This window comes from Schistocerca gregaria, chromosome X (genome assembly GCF_023897955.1).
Source record: "Schistocerca gregaria isolate iqSchGreg1 chromosome X, iqSchGreg1.2, whole genome shotgun sequence".
NCBI lineage: Eukaryota > Metazoa > Arthropoda > Insecta > Orthoptera > Acrididae > Schistocerca > Schistocerca gregaria.
The window spans coordinates 332135198-332162124 of record NC_064931.1 but is presented as its reverse complement, the minus strand read 5'-3'; the positions used below and the strand labels follow the sequence as shown (position 1 = coordinate 332162124).

General features: G+C 43.0%; 1 protein-coding gene across 1 annotated transcript in view; it reads left to right on the top strand.

Moving 5' to 3' along the window:
* Positions 1-26927, top strand: part of LOC126297714 (patched domain-containing protein 3-like) — a 570171-nt gene that overhangs the window by 376791 nt on the left and 166453 nt on the right. The window contains exons 7-8 of the mRNA XM_049988846.1: positions 4695-4815; positions 4898-5056. Coding sequence (XP_049844803.1) covers positions 4695-4815; positions 4898-5056 — 280 coding nt within the window. The remainder of the gene's footprint in view (positions 1-4694; positions 4816-4897; positions 5057-26927) is intronic.

Sequence of the window (26927 nt, the reverse complement as noted above, 5' to 3'; positions counted from 1 at the left end):
TCGAATCTGCTGGGGCCCCGTGCACCAATCTGCCTATTGCGGCAAGTCCAGTTGTTATAGCAGGAGACGTGGGCGATGTGTCTGCATCCGTAGGAGAAGGAGGCGAGTAGAGTTGCTCCGAGAGATGATGGTCATCTGGTTCCTGCATGGGCACGTCTCCTGGTGGTGTCAGTTCTTGTGCTGGCACCAATTTGATGGTGAGAGGACTGCATTGTGAGCAATGAGAGATTCCAGTATCCCAAGCGTCATGTAGGGGCGAAGGTGGTTTAGCAGCATCCGGAACAGGTGTTGCCAGCACACGAGGCCGAAGCTGGTCCGAATGATGCACTGCAACACACGTGTAAGTCTGTATTTCATACAGGTGTTGGCCACGGTGTCGTAAGATGTGGCCAGGACTCCATTTTGGCTGCCTGCCATATCCCCGTACCCATACCAGGTTCTCAGCCGTGAACCGGCCAAGCGAAGGCACCCGCGGCCATGAGGTGGAAGGCTGCAGAAGATGAAGTAGCGTGCGGGGCTGTCGGCCATGTAAGAGCTCAGTCGGGCTGAGGGTCACCCATGGGGGTGAAACAGTAAGAAGCCAGAAATAGGAGAAGTGCATCATCAGCAGCAGAAGAAGTTAGGAGTTTCCTGTGACATGCATGACACCATGACAGGCACAAAAATCCGCAAAATTGGAAGAGGCAAATTGCGGACCATTATCAGTAACAAGAGTAGAGGGAAGGTCTTCCAAAGAGAAAATGCGAGGTAGAGCATTGGTGGTTGCCACGGTGGTAGGCGACATGCAACGGACAATGAAAGGAAAGTTAGAGTAGGCGTCAATAACGAGAAGCCAATAAGTACCTAAAAAAGGCCCCACAAAGTCAGCATGAATATGCTCCCAGGGCATCTCAGGCGAAGGCCACGGTGGCAAAGATGACTTCGGGGTGGCGGCCTCTGACGCACAAGGGCCACAGGCAGTGACCATGTATGAGATTTCAGAGTCGATGCTGGGCCAGTACACATGATGGCGTGCCAGTGCCCTTGGTGAAGGAGGCGCAAGGCCAAAGTACGCAAAGACTCAGGTACCACAACACGCGAAGAAGCATTTTCAGTGGAAAGGAGGATAACACCATCCCTAGCCGTGAGGCGGTAACACGAAGCATAGTAGTTCCGCAACAGATCAGAAGTCTTAGCGGACGGACGATCTGGCGAACCCTTCTGAATACAGCGTAAAACCAGGGAGAGAGTAGGGTCAGAACCCGTAGCAGCCGCCAGCTGGTCCCCGGTGATGGGGAACCCGTCCACAACCCACTGCTCGGCAACATCCAGGTGGGAACATGAAGGTTCGTCCCTATCGAATGCCAGATCAGGACCCATGGGAAGGTGAGACAGTGCATCAGCATTCACATCTTGAGCCGTCGGGCGGAAATGAATCTCATAATTGAAACGGGACAAGTAAAGATCCCAACGCTGGAGGTGGTGTGAAGCATTGTCGGGAAGTGACGTTGATGGATGAAACAAGGAAACATGTGGTTTGTGATTCTTAACAAGATGAAATTTGGATCCATAGAGAAAAACACCAAACTTATGAAGAGCATAAATAATGGCCAAAGCTTCTTTTTCAATTTGAGAATACTTTTGTTGGGCATCCGTAAGCGTTTTGGAGGCATAAGCAATGGGATGTTCAGAACCATCAGAAAAACGAAGCGCAAGGACTGCACCGACCCCATATTGAGAGGCGTCCGTGGCAAGAACAAGATGTTGGCTAGGTCGATAAGTAGCCAGGCATGGGACCTGTTTCAGCATAGTCTTCAATTTCTGGAAGCCGCATCGCATGATATAGAGCAGTGAAAAGGCACGTTTTTATGCTACAGGTGATGCAACGGTTGAGCCACCGAAGCAGCAGACAGTAAAAACCTGTGATAGTATGCTATTTTCCCCCAGAAGGCCTGCAGTTCCTTAACAGATGTAGGGCAAGCAAGGGCATCGATCACAGCGACAGTTTGCTGAAGCAGACGAATACCATCCCAAGAGAGTTGAAGCCCCAAGTACATGATAGATGCCTGAAAAAATTTTGATTTCTGAAGATTACACTTAAGACTGGCAGTCTGTAAGATAAGAAAAAGTGTGCGGAGATTTTGAAGATGTTCATCAGTGGTGGAGCCAGTGACAACAATGTTGTCCTGGTAATTTTTACACCCAGGGACAGCGAGCAATAATTGTTCCAAGAATCGCTGAAGGAGAGCAGGGGCACTGGCAACCCCAAATGGCAATCATTGGTATTGATAGAGGCTGAAAGGCGTGTTAAGGACCAGAAACTGCTGGGAAGCAGCGTCGAGAGGAAGTTGATGATAAGCTTCTGACAGGTCAAGTTTAGCAAAATGCTGGCCTCCAGCAAGTTTAGTGAACAATTCTTCAGGTCGAGGCATAGCGTAAGTGTCGATAAGGCATTGAGCATTTACAGTGGCTTTGAAATCGCCACAGAGACGAATATCACCATTTGGCTTAGCAACGACAATGACAGGAGAGGACCACTCACTGGAAGTGACAGGAAGAAAGACCCATGAAGCAGTGAGACGATCCTTCTCCCATTTGACCTGATCATGAAGGGCCACAGGAATGGACAGAGCCTGAAAAAACTTGGGCCGAACAGCGGGTTTGAGCATGATATGAGCTTTAAAGTCGTTTGCATGGCCTAACCAAGGAGAAAAAAGGGACGAAAATGTCGTCAACAAGGAATCCAATTGAGCATAAGGAATAGCATCAGAGACGAGATTGACAGTCATCTATGGAGAAGCCAAAAATGCAAAAGGCATCTAAACCAAAAAGATTCTCCACGTTACTATGTTCGACCACAAATATAGGAACAGTGTGAATGACAGATTTGTAAGATACATCTGCATTAAATTGTCCCAAGAGAGATATCTTCTGTTTATTGTAAGTCCGTAATTGCCTAGTGACAGGTGACAGGATTGGAGAATCAAAATAAAGATACGTCTGAGAATTGATGATAGTAGCAGCAGAGCCAGTATCCACCTGCATGCAAACATCTCGACCAAGTATTTGGACAGTGAGGAATAACTTCCCTGAAAGGGAAGAAGTACAATTGACAGACAACACAGAATCAGAATCAGAGTAATGTTCATGAACATCATGTATGCGGTCGGATTTGCAAACGGGTGACACATGACCCTTTTCTTTTCTACATTTGTGACACACGGCCCAACGTTGTGGACAATCTTCTCGTGAATATTTCGTAAAACATTGTGGACATGAAGGAAGTTGCCATGGGTTTTACTACAGTTTCTTAGAGGTTTGTTTACAGTTAGGCCAAGGCTGCACTTGGGAGAATACTGCGGCCACGTCGGCCAGCGGGGACATGCCATATGCTTCGTCAACATCGCACAGAGGTTGTATTTCCCCGACATCGCCCCATGCCTCTATTTGTGCTTCAGCGGCTCGAGAAATTTCAAAAGACTGAGTGATGGATAGGACTTCATCTAGAGTCGGATTTGCGAACTGAAGGGCACGTTGCCAAACTTCTTTGTCGGGCGCCAATTGGGTAATAGCATCCCGTGGCATGGAATCGGCATAGGATTCTTTGTGAACTTCAGTAACAAATTGGCACTTTCTACTGAGGCTGTGAGGTTCAGCAGCCCAAGCACGATAAGATTGATTCGGTTGTTTTTGACAACAATAAAAGGCAACACAAGAGGCTACCACATGTGTTTGCTTTTGAAAATAGATGGACAGAAGTGAGCACATTTCAGCAAAGGACAAAGATGCAGGATCTTCCAAAGGAGCCAATTGCAACAACAACTGATACATTTGAGGTGAAATTCATGAAAGAAACAGAGACTTACATGTTTGTTCGTCTGCGACATGAAATGCCAAGAAGTGCTGTCAAAGACGTTTTTCGTATCAGACCAGTCTTCTGCCGTCTCGTCGTAAGGAGGAAAAGGAGGTAGAGACAATGACGAGAGACTCTCCACATTTGATGCCGTTGCTGTGATGAAATCATGAATTGCATTTGTGAGAAGTGTTTGCTGTTCTATGAGACCATGCAATAGTTTCTCTATAGTAGCCATGGAAACATGTAGGTCAACGATGGAAAAGAAACATCCCATCCTCGTCACCAATTGTTATAACTCCAAGTTGGACAAATATATTTCAAGGAAGACACAATACATGAAAGTCACAGATCAAGTAAACAGAGTAAGACGTGTGTACGCTTTAACAGTCAAATCATAACTGAGTCCGAGTCTAGCGGCCGCTGGCTGGCTAGCTGCTTAGGTGGTGCTGCTGCTGCATTACTGGCAGACAGCGCCGCATGTAGAGGACACACGTAACTGCGCGGTGGCACTTTGATAGATCGGTGAGTCACAACAGTTATCAACATAAAAACTGAGTAATTCATAAGGTGGAATTATAAACAGGAAAACAACTGAATAAATTAACACTTACCTTCAGTTTCTGAGTAATCATACTTTCTTATTTTATCTTCTTAATGTGACTTTTTTGTTGTTCTGCACAACATTTACAAAAGTCAATTGGTTTGTTTATTAAATAATGAATAAGCCTTATTGTAATAACTTGGAATGTGACAATTTTATAAAAAAAATACTTATAAATATTCAAGGAGCTCTTTTTAAGACACTTTCTTGGAAATTAATTTTGCCTCATGAAATACTGAATATATGATTGTTCCACAGCTATGATGACTTCATCCGTGAAGTTGTAGAGAACAACACAACACTGTTGTTTGCTGGATTTTCACTCATTATACTGTATGTTATTCTGATGATGAGCAAGTACCACCCCATTGAACAGAGGGTTAGTAGAACTTTTTGGGACATTAGTGCCGTCTTATGTTGCATTCTTGCTATTTCTTTGATGTAATTTTGTACTTGCGTAGGTCTATTTGTCACTGCTGGGAGTCTCCATTATTGGACAATCAATTCTTGCTTCCTATGGCCTGTGTTTCTACATGGGCTTCTTCTGGGGGCCCCTACATCCAGTTTTGCCATTTCTGCTCCTTGGTATTGGAGTTGACAATATTTTTGTAATTATGCAGGTAAGCTAAACCATGCACACTTAATGATGAAGTATGTAGTAGGCTGGGATAGACCCCATTGTAGAAAACAGATCATACTCATTCATCTGAAGGAGATCATGGACAAAAGATGCAATCCACAGAACACAGTAGTATATCACAGCTTATTTTTACTTTCTCTCAAATTTACTTCAAAATCTGCAGGAGTGACAAAATAAGTAATCTATAGTTCAAGACTTACTCCTTTATAACACGAGTTATGGTAATCCATTTTGCAGTTCAACTAGATTATAAGAACAACAGAAATACTGTTAATTAAACGTAACATTCATACAACAAATTTACTTTAGTGTATATGTGTTCTATATAGTCTCTTCTACCACATAGTTTATAGATACTTAACTTTTTTTCAAGGCAATATAGATTGTTCCACACTTTCAACATACATATCTATGTCATGTAAGATCTAACATCCCATTTATTTCATGAACGATTCCAGGCACCAAAACGAAGTTTTCAGCAAATGGTTGTATGCTAAGAGATACATACTTTGGTGTGTGATAAAGAGAGTTAACTCTTGTATTGATTGAGATACTGAAGCAATTATGATTTTTTAAAAACAGTATGATATATTTTTTAATGGCATCTGAAAGTGCTTGAAAAGACAAATACAGTGATATAATGCTTGTTAATTTTGAGGTTGGAACTCTTCTCCAAATAATCGGAGAAATATTCTAAAGTTGAAAGACAAGTCAGCCAGTATTGGCATTTAAGCACACTCATGCTAGGCTACATCATTGTATCAACTCTTTTGACAGTTTATGTATCTCCACAGCAGAACTAGCAGGAACTGTATCACCTATCTGTTGATCATTTTTTTTTTTTTTTTTTTTTTTTCAGTATTCTTAGAATGCAGACGTGTACACCAATGAGAGGTTAGACATGCTACTTATAGATGACAAATGTCAAAGAAATACTGCCAAAATGGTACAGCAGTATATGGATGCCTATTCTGATCATTGCTGTCAGTCACACCAGGCAATATCCTGGATTATTAGTTCACTATTACATACAGTTAGCCTCAATGGTAAACAGAGGATGAGGATGAAGACTGTAACTGACAGAGCACATAAAGAAGCATTTCTGGCTATGAAGCTTATCAGTCGGCATGATGGCATGACACATATTGCTAAGGAATATGGTATCAGCCACACAACTGTCGTTCACATCTTTCATTGGCATAAATTCCACCCTTATCATCTGTCACTACATCAGGCACTCGGAGACCATGGTTTTGAACATCATAAAGAATTTTGTTGGTTTGGTCTGCAGCACCTGGAAGATGACACTCTTTGCTGATGAAAACATTTATGAACCGTGGTAGTGCAAATTTATATAATGTGCACTACTGAACAGCTGAAAATCCATGCTGGCTTCGTCAGGTAGAAGACCAGTGACTGTGGAGCATAAACGTATGGTGCAGCATTATGGGAAATGCCATTATGGTACCTTATTTCACCCCAGGGGTGTTAAATGAAAATATGTATGCATACTTTCTTACAAACATTACACTTGTTCTTCTAGAGGACATACCACTGGATAAGGAACAATATGTGTGGTTCCATCAAGACAGCTGCCCAGCTCGCCCTTCCCATGTTCTGATGCAAATACAAAATAAAAAGTTTCCTGGTCATTGAATAGGGCTGAATGCTTTGCTAAAATGGCCAGCCAGGTCTCCTGATTTGACTCCTCTGGATTCCCTTCTGTGAAGAGCTCTGAAAAATACAGTCTATCATGAAGTGCCGACTTCATCAGATGATATGTGCCATCGCATTATCACAGTAATAGCATATCATACAATTTCTTTCATCTGTCTTGCTATCTCTTGAATGGCAATTTCAAAGGTGCCCTGCAGCTGATAGTCAGCAATTTGAGCACATGTTTAAATAAACAGCGAAACAATGTTTTGTTAAGAAAAGTACTCATTTTGTGGATGACATGTTGTCAGTCATTCTGAATAAAAGGTTTAGTTTATTTAAAGTGTGTTCCATCTAACTACAGTTTTGAGTAGTAGCTACAGACTCATCTGTCCAACAGCAGGTGTTTTACTTTTGAGGAGCATTCAGGTGTTCTAGGCACAGAGAGGTCAGGTACTATTAAAAAAATGGTTCAAATGGCTCTGAGTACTATGGGACTTAACATCTGTGGTCATCAGTCCCCTAGAACTTAGAACTACTTCAACCTAACTAACCTAAGGACATCACACACATCCATGCCTGAGGCAGGATTTGAACCTGCGACCGTAGCAGTCCCGCGGTTCTGGACTGAGTGCCTAGAACCGCTAGACCACCGCGGCCGGCAGGCATTATTATTATTACTTTAAATCTAAGAAAGTTAATAAACTATATTAAAAACAAAGATTCCAAGACTTACCAAGCGGGAAAGCGCCGGCAGACAGGCACATGAACAAAACACACAAACACACACACAGAATTACAAGCTTTCGCAACTGGCAGTTGCTTCGTCAGGAAAGAGGGAAGGAGAGGGAAAAATGAAAGGATGTGGGTTTTAAGGGAGAGGGTAAGGAGTCATTCCAATCCCGGGAGCGGAAAGACTTCCCTTAGGGGAAAAAAAGGACAGGTGTACACTCGCACACACACACACATATCCATCCGCACATACACAGACACAAGCAGATAGTCAGCAATTTGAGCACATGTTTAAATAAACAGCGAAACAATGTTTTGTTAAGAAAAGTACTCATTTTGTGGATGACATCACACACTGTTGTCTGCTTGTGTCTGTGTATGTGCGGATGGATATGTGTGTGTGTGTGCGAGTGTACACCTGTCCTTTTTTTCCCCTAAGGGAAGTCTTTCCGCTCCCGGGATTGGAATGACTCCTTACCCTCTCCCTTAAAACCCACATCCTTTCATTTTTCCCTCTCCTTCCCTCTTTCCTGACGAAGCAACTGCCAGTTGCGAAAGCTTGTAATTCTGTGTGTGTGTTTGTGTGTTTTGTTCATGTGCCTGTCTGCCGGCGCTTTCCCGCTTGGTAAGTCTTGGAATCTTTGTTTTTAATATATTTTTCCCATGTGGAAGTTTCTTTCTGTTTTATTTACAAAGTTAATAAACTAGTTTATTTTCCCATGCATAGTGCTGTTTATCAGTATGAAGCATGAATGACCAACATCTCTGTTTCAGCTTTGACATGTAAGCAGTGGCAGGGAGAGTTCAAATGGAAAACTGCCTGAAGAAAGCTGTATTTGTCTCCACAAAAACCTGGAAATGTAAAAACATTTAAAATAGTTCTCCTAAGCCAAGAACTAGCATACACTGTAGATCCATATACAAAAATCATAGCTGATGCATAATGTATGTCGTATCTTGCCTTATATAATGATGGAGCCTGGCATGAGATCTCTGCTTGGTGATGTTTACAGTGCAATAGCCAACTCTGGCTACATGACTTTCTAATTTTAGTACGTTTCTTTTGAAAGTGTTTCTAACTCAAAATTAATAACCATTATAAGACTGTACTTTTCATTTCAAGCAGTTTTGGGTGCCATTAAAAAAAGTGCATCCTTTCATTTAAAAGAATCTTACTTGCGTCAATATCTTTATAGATACAAGAGTTAAGACTCTTTATCACATACCTGAATACTTGCCCCTTAGCATAATATCATTAGTCAAAATATTGTTTTGGATATCTGAATCCATTCATGAAATAAAAGGGGTGTTATGCCTTACATAATTCACATTTTATATTTCACTGCTTGAAAAAAAAAGGATGAATCAGAGGAACACAAAGTACTTTTCCCATATTTAACATGACAAGAAGTGAGTAGAAAATGTAGATTCACATCAGTATTCTTTATTTTTTAGTTGCATGTCTGGATGATCAGACATTAATTATGATTGACACCCATCTAAAATTAATTCAAAATAAATTTGCTGAATCTGAATATCTTTGCATCAGCTGTGTTAGGTGTAGATCTACTACCTACAAATGACATATGATAGTTTGTACCAGATCAGGACTTGAACGTGGATTTCCTGCTTATCACGAATGGTCACCTTAATCACTTCAGGCATTCATGCATGCCTCTCAGGCCAAACCAAACTTCTTCCATACATCACACTATCAACATCCATATTCCATAGTATCCTACATTTATCAGTTAATGCTTGCAGTTGTACTCTGTATTCCCACAACAATTGGAAAGAGACCATGAGGAATGGTCTTGTGTCAATTTCAGCATGTAATATTTACTTGCATATCTGGATGAAAACACAGTAAGGACAATTGACAGCTGTCTGAAATTAATTCAGAATAAATTAACTGAATTTGAATAGCTTGACATCAGATGCGCTTTGTACTACCTATTGATGACATGAAAAATTGTGCTAGACCAGTACTCAAATCTGGATTTCCTGCTTATCGTGAGGTAAAAGCTTTAGTTGTGCTTTTAGAAACAGTAAAGATATTTTGTTTCACATTTATGCTTATATGCAGGTATGTAGACACATATTTCAATAAAATGAATTATCATACCAACAAATTCTGTCATAGATAATTTAAAAACTACTGATTAACAACAAAAATTTACTTTTGAAATATAAACTTGGAATGAACTAGATAAAAAGGTATCTTTTAGAGTGGGTAGCAGTAAATAGCCTATAATAACACAATCTGTAATCAAACAAAAGGACATGTAGCATAACAACCATATCTGGGCATATTACTGTGAACCTGAGCAGTATTGTAGGCGCCCCGGTGGTCCCGGTCGCCTATGGTGGACTGGAAGCCAAGCGGTGACCTCTCCAGTTGTCAGGATGCTAGGAAATGACTGTGGATGCGTCAGAAATGCCAAAGAAACATTATTAATTCATGACACCTTTATTCCTGCCGAGTACAATGTGGCTTGGTTATGTCAACGACCTTCCCTGAGTCTTCGCTGACTCGGAGCCATGACACCAGCTCCGGGCCGCACCAGTCTTGCTAGTGCAGTGCAGCGTGCTGTGACATAGCAGTGGAATGCCCTTACTTTGGCCATGTGTGGCTGGCGGTGCCCGGCTGGCCGGCCAGCTTGGCGGCAGACGGCAGGCTGCTGCGCGTACGAGGCTCTGGGTTGAAGTCCCGGTGCTGTCGGCACGAGAGGCACTCTCGTAGTGCAGAGTGTACTCTATCCCACCCCATCTTCTTCCCTGCTCCTCCTGGTGGTTCGTCCGTGGTGGATGGGCGGAACGGGCTGCAATCCCCCAGCGTCATCGGCTCACCTGGTTGTGACAGCAGATGCACAGGGCCTAGGCCACGCACGATCTCAGTGACGGCTCACTGATGTGGTCAGCATTGGCAGCAAGCGAGTCTGCGCGTGAAGTCTGCTAATCCTGGGTTGATGATTGACAGCAGCAGCAGAGAGGACCAGGGCTGGTACTGTCCCCTCACGTCTGCTGCTGGATGGGCTGCCCTTACTGCAACGTCTCCTGAATAAAGATTAACATGTCAATCACCGAGTTGAGCGCTGCGCAGCAACCCAGTACACATCTAACTGCAAGTCTAGCTGCGAGTGCCTTGTTACTATCAAAGCTGGAATATTTAAAGGAAGCACGAGTGTCGTCCTTACGTCATGCTCGTTTGAAATGAACGCATTCGTTCCAGTTATACTGCTGATTTATCTGTAGTACTCACCCCTTAGGTGTTCTTGTGACAGAGTTACATGTTGTTACAGCAGACTTACGCGAAGTTATGAAATGCAGTACAGTTGACACTATACCTCTGTCTTATACCCTACGAAAGTCTCTGTCTAACACAAACCCACGTGCTAAGCAATTCTCTCTTGCCTGTTGTGTGTAACCAGGCCACTGCCCCTGCGTGACGACACATTCTGATGCATGTGCAATCCTCTTACCTCTTGGCTAACCTACTGCCTCTGGCTCTCAGCATAGGCAACAAAACTTTGACAATATTCCACGTTTCCAATTCTTTACTATTCCGTGACACTACACATCCCCCTCCTTTAGGGTGTCCCGAATTTTACAATTCTGGACTTACTGGTTGTGCACACCATACTTCCTTATACTCTACAAGTATCTTACAACTTCTCCTTCAACACTGTCAAACTTTTCTTATCCGCTAATAATCTATTTATAATTAATACTGATTTCAATCTTATCATTGGTTATCTATTTATATTACATTCGACTATTCCCGATCTATCCTATAGGTATTTGATCTATGGTTGTTATTTCAGAACGAGACATCTTTATCTGTATACAAAAGTAAGTTGCACAGATAAACACTAGAACTAAGATTATGCTAGTCGTTGACACACCAAATATAATTGCGTTTTGCTTACATTTCTCCCGATATTGCTGCACGTGCTGCAGTAGTTGATTAACCTAGATCTGCTCTTTTTCTGAGATAATCAGGCTAGCTAAAGATTGTAGCAATGTGGGATCCAAGGACTCGTTAATAAATGCTAGGTTCTGGCGAGGCAATATGTGTGGTGGTTCCTCTGGATAATACAAGATAATCATTGTTGTACCTGTGAAAGTAGCTGGTAGGTGAAAATGCTTCCCCACTATTTCACATCCAGTGCCATTAATCAATAATCCACTGCCCTGTAATTCAAGGTTTGATATATCTGTCAATCTACCATTTCTGTAACAAGTGGCCACCGCAGTCTCTAGTTACAACACAGAGTAAATCCAATGTTCCCCAACTTTCTGAAATTTCGGTCTCAGAAGCAACACCTTCTTTTCGCATTCTAAGGTTCTCATATTCCCCAAGAACAACTGCATCTCACAGGAATGATTGTGGGTTGGCACCTCCTTTGCTATAAAAACACTTCCCCTGAAACTGTCTGTCAAATCTTCCGTAGACATTACCACATGAGCACTCTTCCGTCTTCACACTAACATCATTTCCCAAGTTTGCACTTGCACCCACTTCCCAAGTGCACCCCATCTAATTGGATACGGGTGTACTGTATAACACTTGTACCGCGAATTGATACCCAGCACTGATATTTGCACTTCTATGTGTATACTCGCCTGATCCGTAATTACTCTCACTTTAGACATGCAATAGAATAACCGTAAATTCCACTTCGCCGGAGGCACGACGTGATGCACTCCTTCCGAGAATTCTTTCTGCACTTTCAGCAACGCCTTCAGCATCTGATCTGGACCTAACAATGTGGCACTCAATTGCCCATGCACTGTGTGATGCATAGCTTCAAATAACACTTCCAATTTGACACGCTCATCATCCACCCTGTCTGTTAATGCCCTCAAGAAAGCTGCTACTTGTATTTTCCCGTCTATTCAGCTCAATCTCGCCTGTATAGCCTCTATATCTCTTTCCTGGTATTTGCTGCATACTGTTCCAAGTGTGACGTCAACTCCCTCACTGTTATAATGACATTCAATATCCCCTGCTCCATGTTACCTATACGTGTCGTGTGCCAATCCACTTTCGACTTTGTCTCCTCTGCCAACTCCTGCACCTGCCCCACCATACTATTTAAGCTCCTTATATCTTCCTCGTCCGCGGTTCCAAACAAAGTTTTCAGCAATTTTCCCCCTGCATCCAACCACCCTCGTTTCCTGTGAATGAGCATTTGCGGGACCACTTTCATTACTTGTTGCAGCTGCCTTCTCAGCTTTTCATATGAGAGCTTCAATTCCTGATACTCATTCCGTATGTCTTGAAACAATCCCTCCTTCTCCGTGGCCACCTGTAGTGCCGTAAACCTATCCTGTAGTGTCTGTACATCATTCCTCACTCCCCATATATTATACCTGAACACAATTGTCCACCTGCGGCTTGATAATACCACATCTAATTGTCTTGCAAACAAAATTCTCTTATCTAGTGGTTCCACCTGCACCACCTCTCCTGTGCAACAGTGTAGCAGTACCAGACTGAAGAAAAGTTTCCTGGGCCACATCCTGGCACGGCACCTGAAGGAAAAGGAAGCCATGTCAATTGCTCCCTTCCTTACCACATCTAAAACACACAAATGACAAATAAAAACTGCACATACCCTATTACCTAATAACAATAAATACGGCATGTTCCTCCCCAAGGACATTTAATCTACTTATACCTAGACCTAAGTGCGTAAGGAATGTTCCTCTGCTGTTCTTTTAGCTTTGGTACACTCACACCCTTTGTTACTGCTGGAGGAATCTGCGATAACGCATCCACTGCGCCCTTAAACGGCTTCATCCTACTCACATGAACTACTGATGACTTGGTTGGTAACTGCAACTTTACGTTCACTGGAGACACTATTTCATTTACCTGATATGGTACAGAATATTTCATCAAAAACTTCTTCGTTTTACCCTTTGGAACATAAGGATTAACCAACAATACCCATTGACCAATTCTGTATTGCAGCAGTTTCCCTGTTCTTCGCCCAATACTCTCTTGTTTCTCCAAAGCTTTAGTATTAGCACGCCGTACCCTTTGCCAAATCTCCCTCAATTTCTTGGTGAAATTCTTCACTGACCCATCCTGTGAACCTACCTGAGGTTTGAGCACATCAAATGGTGATGGCATTTTTCGATCATAAATTATATCATACAGAGAGAGCCCCATTCCTATATGAACTTTCGCGTTATTTAAATACACGTCCCAATCCGTGTGTTCTGAATTTATGTAATGACTAATCATCTTAACTAACGTCCTATGAACTCGTTCCGTTCTTCCATTCGACTGAGGATGAAATGGGCTTGTCCGCAATTTCTTAACTTTCAATACATGGCATAACTGCTTCATCAGCTCTGACATAAAGTTACTACCATGATCTGCAATTATAGTATCAGGAACACCATACTTCAGCAACCAGTTATTTACTAAGGCTTGCGCAACAGTGCTTGCCTTCTGATCTGGAATAGCTACCATTACCAGGTATTGGGAAAAATGATCTAATATTGTTAATATGTATCGATTACCTTCTTGGGTCTTGTTAAATGCTCCGATTACGTCTAATCCGATGAATGCGAATGGATGATCCGCTTCAGGTAGTCTCTGTAACTGAATTTTCTGATGACTTAAATCTGCTCTCTGTGCACACGGTATACAATTTGGCACATATTGCACTACATCATTGCGATGTGTCTTCCACCAAAACCTTTCAGCTACCCATCTATCAGTCGTTCTTTTACCACCAATTACCCAACAATACATGGTCATGCACTTGTTTCAACACTTCTTCCCTCAGCGACTCTGGTGGTACGATGCGTAGTCCGCACTTCATCTTCCTGCAAAGCAACCCATCCTGCATTTCAAACTGTGGTTGCGTTCGGAACAATTGACACTCTCTGTCAGTGGCTTGCATCTTTATCCACTCCTTCTCACTTATGCCCACAACTTGTATAGTTACTATTTTTTTACTAAGTGCATCTGCATTCATATGTTTTACCCCTAGTTTGTGAATTACCTCATAGTCAAATTCACTTAGTTTCAGTGCCAATCTCGTTAAATGACTCAAAGTATCTTTCAACCCCAACAACCACTTCAATGCTGCGTGATCTGTAATCACCTTGAACTTACGCCCATATAAATAACAGCGAAAATACGAGATACCGTAAATCACTGCTAACATTTCTTTCTTTGTACTTGAATAATTTTTCTCTGCCTTATTCAGTTGCTCGGAAGCATAAGCCACTGGATGTTTCTGTCCATTAACCCTCTGAGAAAGAATACAACCTACAGCAATATTACTAGCATCACAAGATAATATGAACTCTTGTTCGAAATCAGGAAGTATCAACACTGTATCTGTTTGAGCTTCTTGAATGCCTCCTGACACTGTGCTGTCCATTCAAACTTAACACCTTTCTTTAACAAATTCGGTAATGGACGTGCAATTTCTGCAAACCCCTTTACATATCATCTGTAGTAATTACATAAACCGACATATTGCTGAACTTGTTTAGTGGTCTGTGGTACTGGAAAACCACGCACAGACAACGTTAGACAAGGATCCGTTCTTACCCCATCCTGACTGATAATATGCCCAAGGTAAGTCACTTGCGTCTGAGCAAACTGACATTTCTCGACATTAAGCGCAAGATTTGCCGCTCTTAGCCTACTAAATACTTCGTTCAGTCATTCCACATGCTCCTATATATTACGTGAAAAAGTAACAATATCATCGAGGTATACCATAGCAATATTTGGTTTCAATCCCTGAAGCACACCATCTAACAGATGATGGAAAGTAGCAGGAGCGTTTTTCAACCCAGATGGTATTCTGCGATACTGAAAGTGACCAAGGCTTGTTATAAAGGCCGTCTTTGGTCTATCCTCAGGACTTCCTTCTATCTGATGGTACCCACTCTTTAGACCTAGTGTCGAAAAATATTTACACTGACCTAGGTTGTCCAATGTTTCCGTGATGTTCGGTATTGGATACGCATCTGTTACAGATAGTGCGTTCAAAAAACGATAGTCACAACAAAACCTATACTTTTTAGTACTGCCCAATGACTTCTTAGGAACTACCACTATGTTGGCAGACCACAGACTTCCACTGTTCTCTATAATACCGCCCCTTAGCTGTTGATTAATAAATACTTCCACTAGTGGTTGTAGGTGTTTCGCTATCCTGTACGGTTTCCTATAGACCGGCGGACTATCGCCAGTCGGTATACGGTGCTGTGTAATAGGAGTTGCTGGTAATGGACCTTCTGAATTAAACAAATCTAAATACTCTAATAACAAAGCTTCCATAGCTTTCTACATCTACATCTACATCCATACTCCGCAAGCCACCTGACAGTGTGTGACGGAGGGTACCCTGAGTACCTCTATTGGTTCTCCCTTCTGTTCCAGTCTCGTATTGTTGGTGGAAAGAAGGATTGTTGGTATGCTTCTGTGTGGGCTCTAATCTCTCTGATTTTATCCTCATGGTCTCTTCGCGAGATATACGTAGGAGGGAGCAATATACTGCTTGACTCTTCGGTGTAGGTATCTTCTCGAAACTTTAACAAAAGCCCATACGAAGCTACTGAGCGTCTCTCCTGCAGAGTCTTCCACTGGAGTTTATCTATCATCTCCGTAACACTTTCGCGATTACTAAATGATCCTGTAATGAAGCGCGCTGCTCTCCGTTGGACCTTCTCTATCTCTTCTATCAACCCTATCTGGTATGGATCCCACACTGCTGAGCAGTATTCAAGCAGTGGGCAAACAAGCGTACTGTAACCTACTTCCTTTGTTTTCTGATTGCATTTCCTTAGGATTCTTCCAATGAATCTCAGTCTGCCATCTGCTTTACCGACGATCAACTTTATATGATCATTCCATTTTAAATCACTCCTAATGCGTACTCCCAGATAATTTGTGGAATTAACTGCTTCCAGTTGCTGACCTGCTATTTTGTAGCTAAATGATAAGGGATATTTCTTTCTATGTATTCGCAGCACATTACACTTGTCTACATTGAGATTCAATTGCCATTCCCTGCACCATGCGTCAATTCGCTGCAGATCCTCCTGCATTTCAGTACAATTTTCCATTGTTACAACCTCTTGATATGCCACAGCATCATCTGCAAAAAGCCTCACTCAACTTCTGATGTCATCCACCAGGTCATTTATGTATATTGTGAATAGCAACGGTCCTATGACACTCCCCTGCGGCACACCTGATATCACTCTTACTTCGGAAGACTTCTCTCCATTGAGAATGACATGCTGCATTCTGTTATCTAGGAACTTCTCAATCCAACCACACAATTGGTCTGATAGTCCATATGCTCTTACTTTGTTCATTAAACGACTGTGGGGAACTGTATCGAGCGCCTTGCGGAAGTCAAGAAACACGGCATCTACCTGTGAACCCGTGTCTATGGCCCTCTGAGTCTCATGGACGAATAGCGCGAGCTGGGTTTCACAGAACCGTCTTTTTCAAAACCCATGCTGATTCCTACAGAGTAGATCTCTAGTCTCCAGAAAAGTCATTATACTCGAACTTAATACATGTTCCAAAATTCTACAACTGATCGACATTAGAGATATAGGTCTATAGTTCTGCACATCTGTTCGATGTCCCTTCTAGAAAACAGGGATGACCTGTGCCCTTTTCCAATCCTTTGGGATGTTACGCTCTTCTAGAGACCTACGGTACACCGCTGCAAGAAGGGGGGCAAGTTCCTTTGCGTACTCTGTGTAAAATCGAATTGGCATCCTATCAGGTCCAGCGGCCTTTCCTCTTTTGAGCAATATTAATTGTTTCTCTATCCCTCTGTCGTCTATTTTGATATCTACCATTTTGTCATCTGTGCGACAATCTAGAGAAGGAACTACAGTGCACTCTTCCTCTGTGAAACAGCTTTGGAAAAAGACATTTAGTATTTTGGCCTTTAGTCTGTCATACTCTGTTTCAGTACCATTTTGGTCACAGAGTGTCTGGACATTTTGTTTTGATCCACCTACAGCTTTGACATAAGACCAAAATTTCTTAGGATTTTCTGCCAAGTCACCATTCTCCAAATGACGAATCTTATCACATAGTACAGATGCCTTGACAGTTTCCTTGACATTATAATCACCTTGGGATTCACCTATATCCTCATCATCGAGTATTTTCAAACTTGCTATCACTAAACCCTTTGGGAGATCCACTCCATGTGCCCCAAAATTATCTACACCGACCGGAATCATCAGTTCCTCATTTATATTCGTTACACGCACAACACTCCTCCTAATAAAACAATGCATTTCATCCAATACTTCATTGCTCTGCAGTGGCTCCACCACACATAGTGTCTGCTGTGGTACATCGGTACCTACTGACAACCAAACTAACTTCCCTGTACCAGAAGGCACTTTGACATGCTTAATCATCTTTAATGTCCTTGTACGCGATTCAATTGGTGACAACTTAGCAACAGATGCACCTTGCGAAGTAGAAACATTCACAGCTGTTGTACCCATTGAAAACAAGTTTCCACTAAGTTCAACTGTACGCTGTGAAAGACTAATTTTGGCGTGGTGTTTATCAAGGAAGTCCAGTCCGAGAATCACGGAATACCCTTGTCCCACAGTTGGTAACACTTCCATTTGCTCTCCGAACTCTACAGTTCCAATCTTAAAAATGAGCTGTATTGTACCCAATGATTGCAACTCATTATTCTCTACTCCACGTAATCTATACCTAGGAGTACCTAGTCTTCTCCTACCCACGAGGTCTAGACTAGCAACAGATACATGTGCCCCTGTATCAATCAGAAACTTACATCTGTTATTCCTTACAACACCCATCAAGCAACAATCCGTCTCTGTACTAGTTCTCACTGTACTTCTGCTTACTGGGAATGTCTTCCGCCGGACGAAACACTCCCGTTCCCGTTTAACACTTTTTCCTGTTTATTCCCGTTACCATTCTGCTTACTATGACACTCGTTCACCTTGTGACCATAGTGTTTACAAACATAGCACTGCGGCTGCCTGCATAGAGCCTTGACGTGACCTTTCCTCCCACAACGGTAACAATTCCTCTCCGACACAAAGATGCATTTATCATTGCGAACCCTTGTTGCTATGTCTATCTCCTGCAGATGCGTTGCAATGTACAGTGCTGCAGCTAAATCCCCAGGATTCTCCATTCTAACCATACGAGAAAATTCTGCATGAATTCCCCTGAGGAATACACCGAGGGCTCTGTTTTCTGCCTTTCATAGTAATACACGATCCACATCTAGGTCTGTGAATTAATTTTCTGTATCCTATCTGAAAAAGACTCCACTGCCTCATTGACCTTCTGTGTCAAATTAGCTAACTTCTCCCTAAAAAATCTTACACTATTCTGCTTACGATATCTTGGCGTAACCCATCTGCCAATTCTTCAAACGTGCTTGCCTTACTAAGCGTCTCATGGTACATCACGTCTTGGCTTCCCCTGCAAGTTGCAAATTTGCCATACTTAACGTAGTTATGTATGACCAATTGCTCACTGGAGCTGTTGCCAAAACATAGTTAATGAACGCTGTGACATCCTCTGTTGTTTTACCCAAGAAAGGTGTGATCAGGTTAGCTACTGAAGGATATATTGCAAGGTTGGACATTGCTACTGACTTGCACTCACTTGAACCCGTTTGCGACTCTTGTGCCGAACGCAAGGTCTCCATTTCCGTCATTAATTCTACATGACGTAACTTATGTTGTGCATTTTCTTCTAACAATTTTGAGACCTGCTCCATCAGAGCAGCTATACTGACTTCAGTACTAACGGATCTTATTTCTGGCATGATTTGTGCAAATTACCAACAACTTACTCTATACTGAATTTACTCCTCAGAACACACTACACTAGCTACTCAACTCCTTCTTCACAGTTGAGCACTACTAACAAGAAGACAAACAAGACTCACAATGTACAACTAAACAAAATTAATCCTTCCACCTTGTTATTGCCCAGTGACACTCTCTACAATTGTGCGCTGCATGACCAAACCGTCTACAAATTGAACATTCTACTGGTACAAACTTCGTGAATGGCTCCCCATGCCTCGTTAAATTACACACAGTACATCTGACTGTTACCAAGTACGTTTCCCAACTGTTTCCCTTAAACTCAGATAAATCTGCTGTTTCCGCAGGTCTCACAAAGTGCACTCCCAACAAAGAACGTGCATCCATAGTTATTAACAAAAATTGCCTCGTGCACTTACCACAAGGCTGCGTAGAGTCGACAGTTCTGACCGCAACTCTGTGGTGTCAGTCCTGCAGTGGCGGTGTTGATGACTCCAGATACCAGATCTGCAGGACAGTGCTTCAGTGGGTGGTTCAAACACATCTGATACCAAATCCCTAGGCGGTGGACGCGAGGACCTCTGACACCAAATTTTTAGGCACCCTGGTGGTCCTGGTCGCCTACAGTGGACTGGAAGCTGAGCGGTGACCTCTCCAGTTGTCAGGATGCTAGAAAATGACTGTGGACACGTCAGAAATGCCAAAGAAACATGATTAATTCATGACACCTTTATTCCTGCCTAGTATAATGTGGCCTGCGTAACACAGGCTGGCTGAGCTTGGTGATATCAATGAACTTCCCCGAGTCCTCGCTGATTCGGAGCGATGACACCAGCTCCGGGCCGCACAAGTCTTGCTAGCACAGCGCCGCATGCTGTGATGTAGCAGTGGAATGCCCTTACTTCGTCTGCATGTGGCCGGTGGCGCCCGGCTGTCCAGCTGGCTTGGTAGCGGACAGCAGGCCGGTGCGCATAGGAGGCACTGGGTTGGCACGAGAGGCGTTCTTGTAGTGCTGAGTGTACTCTATCCCACCCCATCTTCTTCCCTGCTCCTCCTGGTGGCTTGTCTGTGTTGGACGGGCGGAATGGGCTGCAATCCCCCAATATCATTGGCTCACCCAGTTGCTACAGCAGATGCACAGGGCCTAGGCCCCGCACGATCTCAATGACAGCTCACTGATGTGGTCAGCATTGGCGTCGAGCGAGTCAGCCGTGATATCTGGCAATCCTGGGTAGATGATTTGACAGTGGCAGCAGAGAGGACCAGAGCTGGTACTGTCCCCTCACGTCTGCTGCTGGATGGGCCGCCCTTACTGCAACATCTCCTTAATAAAGATTAACATGTCAATCACCGAGCTGAGCGCTATGCAGCAACCCATTACACATCTAACTGCAAGTCTAACTGCAAGTGCCTTGTTGCTATCAAAGCTGGCGTATTTAAAGGAAGCACGAGCGACATTCTGACATCATGCTCGTTTGTAATGAACGCATTCGTTCCACTTATACTGCTGATTTATCTGTCATACTCGCCCCTTAGGTGTTCTTGTGACAGAGTTACATGTTGTTACGGCAGACTTACACGAGGTTGTGAAATGCCTCACACTATACCTCTGTCTTACACTCTACAAAGGTCTCCATCTAACACAAACTTGCGTGCTAAGCAATTCTCTCTTGCCTGTTGCGTGTAACCAGGCCACTGCCCCTGCGTGACGACACATTCCAATGCATGTGCAATCCTCTTACCTCTTGGCTAACCTACTGCCTCTGGCTCTTGGCATAGGCAATGAAACTTTGACAATATCCCACGTTTCCAACTCTTTACTATTCCGCACCACTACAGTATATTGCAGCAGTGCTAATAGCGGGTGATCACAGTGTGTTGTCACTGTAATAATTCAACAAGGCCAGCACAATGTTATGGTGCAGGTTAGAATGCTGAAACAGTACTCAGTGGTGCTGCACTGACTATTGGAGCAAGGGGCAGATTTCCACACTGACAGTGGCAATAGTGTTTTAAGTTACACAACTGGTAGTGACGCCTGTGCACAATAAGTGCACTGCTGCCAACTATAAATACTGGACATATTTGTAATAGAATTACTATGAGTCTTGCAGCCCACCCAAGACAGCAGGGCTGTGCTGGAAAAGGATGTCACCCAGACCTGCCAGCAGAGGTCACAGGTTCGAAGCCATGTCAGGGCAACAGCTCTGTGCATTCGATCCCTCGTCGGACTTAGTGCTGTGGTGCTTCTGGCCACACTTCACTTCAGCAGCATGGCAGACTCCTTTCCAGGGGGCAACAGGTCACTTCCCATGCACACCAGCCACCATCTGCCACTGCCGAATGGGCATCTAAGCATTGTAGGCAACCCCTGCCTTGACACCACTGGATGATGCCAGGGGCTGCAGTGGCCACAGTAATGTCGAGTTCACACACTGTTAGCTTATGTAACAAGGCGACCAGTGTGGTGTAGTGCCATGTCAGCAGCGCCATGGGTGCGGTGAGTGACCCCAGCAGAATTAAGCAGCCAGTCAGACACTGATCCAGTGTATCGAGCAGCACAGACGTATCAATAGAAGACTTATTATATTTGCAGCTGTCTTTCTCTGGAGCCACCTGGGCTCCCTCCTCACCTCCACCACCCACTCACACCATCTTGGCTCATAGCCACACACCCTGCACCAGGGGGCGCTATAGTTTGCTGTCAGGGTCTGGGGCATTGTTTTCATGGAACACGGCATCTATTCATCGAAATAAGTGTCCAAGGAATAGAAAAGCAACTGGAATCACTCAACAGAGGAAAGTCCACTGGACCTGACGGGATACCAGTTCGATTCTACACAGACGAAAGAACTTGCCCCCCTTCTAACAGCGGTGTACCGCAAGTCTCTAGAGGAAGGTTCCAAGTGATTGGAAAAGAGCACAGGTAGTCCCAGTCTTCAAGAAGGGTCGTCGAGCAGATGCGCAAAACTATAGACCTATATCTCTGACGTCGATCTGTTGTAGAATTTTAGAACATTTGCTCGAGTATCATGTCGTTTTTGGAAACCCAGAATGTACTCTGTAGGAATCAACATGGATTCTGGAAAGAGTGATTGTGTGAGACCCAACTTGCTTTATTAGTGCATGAGACCCAGAAAATATTAGATACAGGCTGCCAGGTAGATGCTATTTTTCTTGACTTCTGGAAGGCGTTCGATACAGTTCTGCCCTGTCGCCTGATAAACAAAGTAAGAGCCTACGGAATATCAGACCAGCTGTGTGGCTGGATTGAAGAGTTTTTAGCAAACAGAACACAGCATGTTATTATCAATCGAGAGACGTCTACAGACGTTAAAGTAACCTCTGGTGTGCCACAGGGGAGTGTTAGGGCACCATTGCTTTTCACAATATATATAAATGACCTAGTAGATAGTGTCGGAAGTTCCATGGGGCTTTTCGCGGATGATACTGTAGTATACAGAGAAGTTGCAGCATTAGAAAATTGTAGCAAAATGCAGGAAGATCTGCAGCGGATAGGCACTTGGTGCAGGGAGTGGCAACTGACCCTTAACATAGACAAATGTAATGTACTGCGAATACATAGAAAGAAGGATCCTTTATTGTATGATTATATGATAGCAGAACAAACACTGGTAGCAGTTACTTCTGTAAAATATCTGGGAGTATGCGTGTGGAACGATTTGAAGTGGAATGATCATATAAAATTAACTGTTGGTAAGGCGGGTGCCAGGTTGAGATTCATTGGGAGAGTCCTTAGAAAATGTAGTCCATCAACAAAGGAGGTGGCTTACAAAACACTCATTCGACCTATACTTGAGTATTGCTCATCAGTGTGGGATCCGTACCAGATCGGGTTGACGGAGGAGATAGAGAAGATCCAAAGAAAAGCGGTGCGTTTCGTCACAGGGTTATTTGGTAACCGTGATAGCGTTACGGAGATGTTTAACAAACTCAAGTGGCAAACTCTGCAAGAGAGGCGCTCTGCATTGCGGTGTAGCTTGCTCGCCAGGTTTCGAGAGGGTGCGTTTCTGGATGAGGTAACGAATATATTGCTTCCCCCTACTTATACCTCCAGAGGAGATCACAAATGTAAAATTAGAGAGATTAGAGCACGCACGGAGGCTTTCAGACAGTCGTTCTTTCCGCGAACCATACGAGATTGGAACAGGAAAGAGCGGTAATGACAGTGGCATGTAAAGTGCCCTCCACCACACACCATTGGGTGGCTTGCGGAGTATAAATGTAGATGTAGATGTAGTAGACCATGACCTTGGGTGTCAACTTGGGGCACTGAGTGATGCACTGTTTGGTTATATTTAGGAGGATGTAATAGACATGGATGCATGGTGTGACTGTCATTTTAACTTCAAGGTTACCTTGTTTAGACTGGAGGAGTCATTTGACTTATCTGAGTTTAAAGATGTACACAGTGCAGCTTGCTTGGGCTTTCTGCACTGTGCATGGAGTCAGTGCCTTTAACCTGTTATACGGTTTTGTCAACTGGTCATATTGCAATGCAGTGTTGAGAGTTTAGATGGCTCACGAGTTAATGTAAAGACTAATTTGTAGTGATCTTTCAGAATTGTAATTAATTTTATTTTGTTGTTGCATTATTGTGTGTAATAGAGTATAAGAGTGTCGCAATGGCAGAGTCAGTGACAAACATGTGTCGGAGCCAGAACACTATAGATATTGTTAGAAAAAGTAGCATAGCTGATGGCAGATAATACACAACTACATGGACACTTGGCAGTGAAGCACAAACAGTTAGCAGTGCTCCACATACCACAGCATGAGGTGGATCCAGCTGCTGTAGGATTCATTTTTCCCTTTCCTGGAAAATCATCTGAGGATGTATGATTATTCTTAGAGGAGCTTAAAGTTTCAGCAGAGATGGGTGGTTAGATGGATAGTCACTTGTTGCAGGTAGAAATATTTTAATTATTGGCAGATGCAAAAACATGTGTGAGATGTAGGGAAGCATTAAAGAACACAGCAAGCTTTGAATAATTGGAAAAGGGCTTTTGCAAACATGCAAGAAACAGAATAGTTTTAGGTATTTTCAAGAACATTTGAACCCTATTTTGAAGAGGCATGCAGAAACTGTGGAAAATTTTGTGGTTAGGATAAGAGAATGTAATGAACACATATACAAGTAGGGGCAGATTGATGCAACAAAAGCTGTTTTGTTGCAAGAAGCTGAGCGAATGGTGCTCAAAGCTTTTGTAAAGTGATTGCCATTGGACATGTTGAGAATGGCATATACAGGTGCACCACAGGGTCTGCATTCTGCTACTATGTTAGCAATGGAGTGTGAAGAAATTGATATGTCAGTAGGGATAAAAGATAGATGTTAGGTATTTTCTGCAAACATTAATTGTATGTGTGTGGGCAAAAAGGGCATTTACAGAGGCAGTGTCACCAGCCACAGGGGAATAAAGGAAATGGAAGATACCAGCAGCAGAATTTTGGTAAAGGGCTTAGAGGTGGACGATGAGGTGGTAAGCAGCTGTTAAATGCAGGAGGGAACCCAGGGTCCACCTCAAGGTGTTCCCATTAAAATAAGATGCCAGAAATATGTACAGGTAAGCAGAGGTGGAGTATGCAGTAAGAGTTATTATAGGAGGTAAAGACTGTAAGTTTTTTTTGACATGGTGGCCCTTGTATCAGTTGCCATTAGGGACTTAATGGGTTAAAGGCAATGGAACCCACGATGCTGGGGTTGGCGGATGTAGACTTTCAAATAGGGGCTGTTTGGTTTAAGCAGTGTGAGCAAAAGCAAGAGTGTGATCTTGGGGCTAGACTTTTTGTATCAACATTGTGCTAAAATTGCCCTTCAGCTATGTACAGTAGAATCCAGTGTGACTGTGTACGAGATGGCAATGGGAAGTCGCTTTGTGTGAATGTGGAGCCAGATTTACATGTGGGTATGTAATGTGTTGTGGACAGTCTGGAAGAGCATGATATACTGGATACAGCAAATTGTTTTATTAAGAGAAATGTTGTACACGTACAAGAGAGGAATGGTGGGAGAGTGGTACATGTAAATATAGATCATTTTGGCACTGAGGTAGTGAAGTTAAGGAATGGTACGTTAACAGTAAGTTTAGACATTCTGGATGAGGGTGAGTTGTGCAGAAGGAGAGTGAACCAAAGCAACTGCAAGCCACTGTTAAAACTGCATTATGTAGAAAAGTGGAACATATAAATGGAATATAGAGAGAGAAAATGGTAGAATTACTGTTAGAATTTGAGGATTTATATTTTCGAAGGCTCCATTGCCAGCAGTGCCTATGACCCAAGACTGAATACCAACAGAAAACAAAGAACTGGTGTGTTTGAAACCACATGATATTCCTAAGTATTTATAGCTAATTATGGAAGATTTTATTAAGCAGCAGTCAGCTGACATGATAGTAGGACAGGGTAATAGTCCATTGGGTACAGGAATTGTATTCATACAAAATAAATCTAAGGATGGAATTCGACAATGCAGGTTATGCTGTGATTACTGTTACCTGAACAGCAAGACCACAGCAGATGCATATCCCATCCTAAACATTACTGACACTATAGACAATATGGATCAATGTCAGTATTTCTCAACCATAGGATTGAAGAGTGGTTACCATCAATTGGAGCTTGTTCCTGAAGACCAACCGAAGACAGCATTTTCAGCACCATGGGGGCACTATCAGTTCAAGAGAATACCATTTGGATTACAAAATGCACTTGCAGTTCTTTCAAGAGCTGTTGGACAATGTGTTGGGAGGTTTGAAAGCACATCAATGTCTTGTCTACTTGGATAATATAATCGTATTTTCAAAAGACATGGAGCAGCATAGACAATGTCCAAGGAGGTGTTTAAGAGATTAAGGACTGCACATCTGGTGTTGAGCGTAGAGAAGTGCCATTTTGCATCAGAAAAAGTAAGGTATTTTGGCAGTGTAATTGGTAAAGACACAGTGAGGCCAGACCCAAGGCTAGTACAAGCTGTATGGGAATTCCCAGTGCCTAAATCGATTAAGGAACTTCAGTCTTTTTTTGGGATCTTGAATTGCAATAGAAAATTCACAGAAGGGTTTGCTGACATAGCATGAACTCTTGATAAGAAAAGGTGTGAACAGAGGAGTGTTAGGATGCATTTGACGACTTGAAGAGTTTTGACATCCACCTTGGTTCTAGTATTTTCTCTTGTTTGATGCATCTAATCATGCTTTGGAATGTGTTTCAAGCCAAGAGATTAGTAGTGAAGGGCACCTTGTAGCCTATGTATCGAGGTAGCTGAATGCAGTGGAGAAGAACTATTCAATGACAGAGAAGGAGAACTGAGCCTCATTTATGGTGTTACATGTTTTAGACATCATCTATACAGGAAAAAGTTTTGGTTAGTGGCTGACCAATCTGCTTTGAAGTGGTTATTAGGACTGAAGGACCCATCTAGCAAGCTGACACCATAGACCCTGGGACTTAGTGAATTCAACTATGAAGCAGTACATGAGCCAGGGAAAAAGCAGAAAAATTCAGATGCATTACCAGGAATGTAACAGTGGCGAAAATTCTGGGCCCTGGTTTTGCAGAATAGCAAGCAGTGCAGAGTGCTGATAGTGACTGTA